Source organism: Pterocles gutturalis, unplaced genomic scaffold (assembly GCF_000699245.1).
Source record: "Pterocles gutturalis isolate BGI_N339 unplaced genomic scaffold, ASM69924v1 scaffold17820, whole genome shotgun sequence".
In the NCBI taxonomy this organism is placed as follows: domain Eukaryota; kingdom Metazoa; phylum Chordata; class Aves; order Pterocliformes; family Pteroclidae; genus Pterocles; species Pterocles gutturalis.
Window position 1 is genome coordinate 1 of NW_010138597.1, and position 6,093 is coordinate 6,093.

General features: G+C 56.5%; 1 protein-coding gene across 1 annotated transcript; it reads left to right on the forward strand.

The window, feature by feature from the left end:
* Positions 1 to 59: 59 nt before the first annotated feature.
* LOC104468811 (nuclear receptor corepressor 2-like) lies at positions 60 to 5,685 on the forward strand (the record flags this gene model as incomplete). Its single annotated transcript, XM_010083059.1, has 5 exons — positions 60 to 210; positions 3,189 to 3,341; positions 3,695 to 3,781; positions 4,253 to 4,530; positions 5,322 to 5,685. Coding segments are annotated over 5 exons (1,033 nt in total), but the record flags the coding sequence as incomplete, so codon positions are not given.
* Positions 5,686 to 6,093: the final 408 nt, after the last annotated feature.

Here is a 6,093-nt window from a genome sequence, read left to right on the forward strand (position 1 = left end):
CGCGCACTCGCTTAATTGCTTGTGACACTCTTAAATATGGATCTTGGTGGCTTTCCAAGGGCACCCCGGCAGAAGTGCTGTACAAAGGAACCATTACCAGGATAATCGGAGAAGACAGCCCCAGCCGAGCGGAGAAGGCGAGGGAGGATGCCATGCCCAAAGGACATGTCATCTACGAAGGGAAGAAGGGCCACGTGCTGTCCTACGAGGGTAAGTCGTAACCCTCTGCCTTTGGAGGGCAGGCGCCAGGGGTTTGTGCCGCCGTGGCTGGGAGTCGGGAGGTATTTGAGGGAAGGCTGGCGAAGTGCAACAGTCCAGCCTCGTGTCTTTGCTTCCAGCGTTGTTTCCCTCCCCTCCCACCCCACCGGCTGGGTTTCCCGCTGTCCCATGCGGTTTTCTTGCCTCGGAGGCAGCTTTGCCCGTGGGGAGGGGTGCGATGGGGCTGTGGCTGTGGCCGGGGTCTCTGGTTTTGGGGAGCAGGGGAGAGGAGCAGGTGGGAAGGTATTGCCTTCATCCCTAGCACCTCTGTGCAGGAGGGAACTGTCTGAAAATGCAGTGAGAGCATCCCTGAGCTCTCGGGCCAAGGTAAGACTCAAGAACATGCAAGATGGAGGCAACTCCAGTAGTTTGGCATAAAGGTCTATTAGGATATCAGATTCCTGCCAGCAACATCTTGGGCACCGTGCAGCTTTCCCAGCACGGAGCTGCCCTGCAGGGATCCTCCTGGCCCAGCAGCACCGTGCCTCAGCATCTCATGAGCTTTGCTACAGCATCTGTAGCTGTTGGAGGGGGTGAAGCCGTTCCCGCGTCCCCCAGGGAGCCTGTCTGGGGGTGCACTGCCTGCTGCCAGCTGCTATCGCCCCAAAGGGACCTGCCTGGAGCCCCATCTGGGGGGAGAAGCTGTCCCCAGCACAGCCAGTGTCACTTGTTAACGAGACTGACCCTGCCTGGTGATGCCACCTCCGTGCATGCCCTGGGACTGCAGGGACCTTGCAGGACGGGGCTCTGCACAGTGCCTCTTGCCCGCAGCCTGGAAACCAGCTCGTCCCATGCCTGCCCGCCTTCGCTGTCAACTCTAGCCCAGATAAGAAGTGTCACCGTGGAAGACTTGTGTCTGGGTGCCCTTTGGGACAGTTGGCAGGGCTCGGACCAGGGAGGACGCAGGAAGCATTTCAGGACTTGTTTATGCAAGAAGCTATTTTAATCTCCTCTGCCCGGGCTTGGAGTCGAATGAGGTTGATCTCAGAAACAGTGCTGCCAGGGGAGAGACGGGGAACGCTCCCGTCAGCGAGGGCTGTCCCTGCCCAGGGCTGGGATTCTGCTGTGGACCAAACTCTTCCCATCACACGCACTTGTCGGTGTCAGCCCCGGTCTCCTCTTCTGCAGCCTGAGCCCATCGCCTCTTGTCCTGCCCTCTGTGGCCACGGATGAGGAATTAATTCCTTCCTCTCCACGGCAGCCTTTTATATGCTAGGTAGCGTTTATCGCATCCTGAGCGATCTCGCCTGCTTCTGCAGCCCAGCCAGCCCTGCTGCCTCTCTCCTTCCCCCCGTACAGCCCAGCGAGGCTTCGCAGCCCGCAGCGGAAGAGTTAAAGAAAAAAAATTAAATAAGAAAACTGAAATTGTTGGTGATTATGAATTTTGGCAAGCAGAAAAAAAATTGCAAATTCCTTACTGTCGTGAGGGTGCTTAAAATAAAAGAGCCGTAATGAGACGAGATCCTGTAGCATGTGCGAGCTGAATTGGGGTAGATTGGTTATTCTCCTTCTGCTTATGATTGCTGACGGCTTCTGCAAGGCAAGGGACGTGCGTTTGGAGTGGTTTTCTTTCTGTTGAGTCTCTCTTCTCCCTCGTGCCCTCCCTCTGCTTCCCAGCAGTACAAAGGGTGCCCGGGACCGCGTCCCCTTCTGCAGAGGGGCTGTTGGCAGCAGCTGTGCCGTGATGACAGGGTGCAGGCACATCGCCCCGTGGCTGCCGCAAGGTGCTTGGCTGGCTCTGAACATCACCCCCGGATTTCTCCCGTAAATGAATCCAAAGTGAAGGCTCAGGGACAGATCCTCCTCTCGTTTCCCCGCACGCAGCCCCAAACCCTTTCTGGATGGAGTGGGCGCTGATTGCAGAAACCAACAGTGGCTGTGAAGTTGTAATGATCCCATTTTATTAATTATTGGGTTTGCCACGGAGGACTTTTGTTCCTGATTGTGTGCAATGGAATAAATGTTTTTAACTCCATTTTCTCTAATTGTATAACCACCCTTTGCCCACGGAGAGGAGGATGAGGGCACCAGCAGTCCTTGGCAGGCACAGCCAGTCCAGGGACGATGGGCAGAGGCGTTCATCTCTCCAAGCCAACATCCCCACTCGGAGCTCATGGCATAAACACAAGGCATTCGGCTGGATCAAGCTGCCTGCTGAATTCCCAGCTCACCGCACACGATGGATACCCATCGCCCAGGGCGGGTGTGATGCTGCCCGGCACGGGCAGGGCTGCACTGGCGGAGAAGCAGGGGCTGTAGCTCAGGACGGTTCTGCACTGATAGTTTGCAGGAGAATCTGCTCCAGGTTCAGATCGGGGACCTCCCATCACGCTGGTGCTGGCTCCATCAGTTCTGCGTGGGACCTGCCGCCGTCTCTCCCAGTCCTTGTGCGCGCTCACCGCCGTTTAAAGGCATTGCTCACAGCTTTGCCTCTCCCCCCTTTTCCCTGCTTTTCTCACCCAGGGAGTGTCTCAGCAAATGTTAAGGCTGGCCAAGATCCCAAACAGTAGGTGTCTAGCAAAAATCAAAACAAATGGGGGGAAAAAAAAAGAAAAATCCCCAGACCCCCAGGGCCAAGTTCAGTGGAACCGCAGTGGCTCCCACCAGCGCTGGGCTGGCTCCGGGCTGTCCCGCTGCTGGCGTCTGGCCCCCGCTGGGGAGGGAGGGAGCAGAACACGACAGGGCGGATGCTTTTACCCGAGCGGGAGGCACAGATCTGGAGTGTGAGGCAGGCAGGGAGGGGAGAAAACACCAGCTGAATTTCTTGGAAGCCACCCTCGTGCGACATTTCTGGCGTTGGTGAGCGGCGGCTGATGCTGGGGTGGGATCTGACCTTTCCGCGACGCGCGCAGACAGCAGTAAACCTCCTCCCTTGGCCGGTGCTGTATTTCTGTGCTCCTCATGGTGCTTCTCGGTGTTCCCTTCCCCAGGTGGAGTTGCTGCTTCTCAATGTCCCAAAGAAGACAGCAGGAGCTCAGGAGCTTCGCATGAGACCACGGGAACCAAGCGGACCTACGATATGATGGAGGGGAGGATCAGCCGGGGCTTATCAGCCCGGGATACCTTGTCTGCCAGCATCGAAGGTGGGTCTGGGTGAACCCTTTCACCTGGGCTGTGTTAGTAGTGACCCACAGAGACCCCATCATGTCCCTTGTCTCCACGTCCCCGTGTTTTGGCAGCGGTTAGCTGGTACCCTGCAGCACATCCCAACAGGACCAGCATGGGAAAACAAGGGACACAGACTGTCCCGTTTGCCTTTGGTTTCTGTCCTGGTAGTTTCAGGGCTACAAAAAAAGGAAGCACATTTTAAAAAAAAGAGAAATCAAGTAATTTAGAAATTGTTGATGTTTTTCCTTGTTGTCTTGGGGTCCCTGTGTATTCCTTGCAAATGAACTCCTGTGTCACAACCCAGCTTTCCTCCTTGGCTCTGTTCTAGGTCTCATGGGTCGAGCAATCCCTCCAGACCGACACAGTCCCCATAACCTAAAGGAGCAGCATCACATGCGGGGCTCGATTACACAAGGTAAAGCCTGCAAGCAGAAAATGGCCATGGCCTGAGATAACGTGGAGAAGGGTCTCGTATGCGTGGCCCCTTGTTCTTGTTGTCAGGCCAGGGCAGGAGGAAACAAGGATGGACACATCCAGGTCCAGCTGCAGATCTCTGCAGGCTGGGCTGTGTGCTCAGAGAGATTTTCAGTCTTGCTCAGCTCCTACCAACTTAAACTCTCACCAAAGTCAGGGTTAAAATTCTCAGTGACTTGCATGAAGGGAGGTTGAAATTAGTGCGAAATGGGTCCAGAAAGCGATGGTAGCTGTGAGGTGGTCCAGCTGCATTAGTGATGTAGCTGCTCTGTGTGCTTCGTTGGGTACCAGTCCCCAAGATACACACATGAACTAGAGACCCCCTGGAACCGAGCATCCGCGCAGGGACTGGGAGGCCAGTGTCTGGCTGGGGAATCACCCTCTGCATCCATCGTCTGCTTGGGGGTTGCAGGAATACCTCGGTCCTACGTGGAGGCCCATGAGGACTACCTCAGAAGAGAAGCCAAACAGCTCAAGAGGGAAAACACTCCACCGAGGGACTTATCTGATGCCTACAAGGTCAGGTCTCACGAGGGCCTTACTCCTCTGAAAATGAAGCCAGCCCACGAAGGCCTGGTGGCCACGGTGAAAGAAGCGGGAAGATCAATCCATGAGATCCCGCGGGAGGAGCTGCGGCGGACACCGGACATCTCTCTGGCGAGACCCCTGAAGGAAGGCTCCATCACGCAGGTGGGTATGGGGCGAACGGAGGAGATGGGTCCTGCTCGGGCTGCTGTCCTCGCGCAGACCCTGAGAACCATTCCCAAGGGAAAAGGAGAGCAGAGGGGGCTTTGGGTGGCAAATGTCACTGGTCAGAATTGCAGCTCTGCTTGGATACGGGTTGCCCTTCCCCATCCTTTGAGCTTTAAAGGTCCCTTCGAACCCAAACCATTTTTAAAAATTAAAAACCCCAGGGAAGATTGCTCAGCACCCCCTGGCACGTTGAGAAAATGATGCTCCATCCACATGTGTAGATAAAAAGGGACCGATCTGGCTCTTGTTCAAGGCCAGAGTCAGCTCGGTGCCCTGGGCAGTTGTGACTCTGGTTGTGCATAATCTTGGTCTCCTCCCTGTATGGGCAAGTGTCAACCCAGCAAGGCCAGTCGTTAGGATGAAACATGGCATGCTGTCTCCTGTTGGCTCCAAATATTTGGAGGGTTCCCATGGCACCTCATGGTCCTACCTCATTTCACAGCGCGTGTGGGAGAGAGGCGTGATGGGCACCGCCAGCCTTCGGCAGTGACTCATCACCGTCTTGTTGGAGCACACCAAGACATGCAGGATGGGCGCTCCACCCTGCCCTGCCCCGCGCGGAGCCATTATCTCTGCTTTGCCAACAGCTGTTGCCGTTTGACCGAGTAAACTGGTGTCCTGACCCACTGAACTGGGAAGCACGAGTCCCTTTGAAATGGTGGGATGCAGTTGCCACATCCCCTTCTGCTCTACATCCCTTTGATGTCCCCTCTGCCTTTTGTCCGCAGGGTACCCCGCTAAAGTACGACAGTGGCTCTTCCTCCTCGAGTACCAAAAAGCACGACGTGCGCTCCATCATCGGCAGTCCCAGCAGGACGTTTCACTCTGTGCACTCGCTGGATGTCATCCAAGACCCGAGGAACCTGGAGAGAGCTTACGAAGAGAGCCTGAAAAACAGGCCAAGCCCGGTGACAAACTCGGGTGGCTCCATCGCCAGAGGGGCTCCTGTGATTGTACCTGAGCCCAGCAAACCCCACCAAAGCGTCCTCGCCTACGAGGACCACCAGGCAGGGCACAGCACGGCGTTCGGCAGCCACTTGCACAGAGGCTCTCCGGTCTCCACGCGGGAGTCCACACCACGGCAGCACGAAGGTACCAACCCCACCTGCCCGAGCTGTTCCCAGCGGGTGCCCATTGAACCCGTTCTCCCCAGCACCCCGTGGCCACGGCTGACTCACGGCACTGGGGCGGCTGCCAGGGCTGGCTGGGCTCAGCTCCCTTCCCGGGGTGCTCACACGGGCACCACACCTCTTGCGTCAGGGTGACCAAAGGGAGGTTAGACTGTGACTGGTGAAGCTGATGGTGTTTAGAAAGCATCTCCCTGTCCCAGCGTTGGCCCACACACCCCTTTTTCTTCCAGTGGTCAGGAAATTGGTGCTCAGTACGCCGGGGGGGGGGATCTTCAGGCTTTTCACCAGTCTGGTGTGTGTTTGCCTGCCTCGTGCGTTTATGCCTCATCCATCACCTGAGCACCCGAGTAATGCAGGAACATCTAACCCC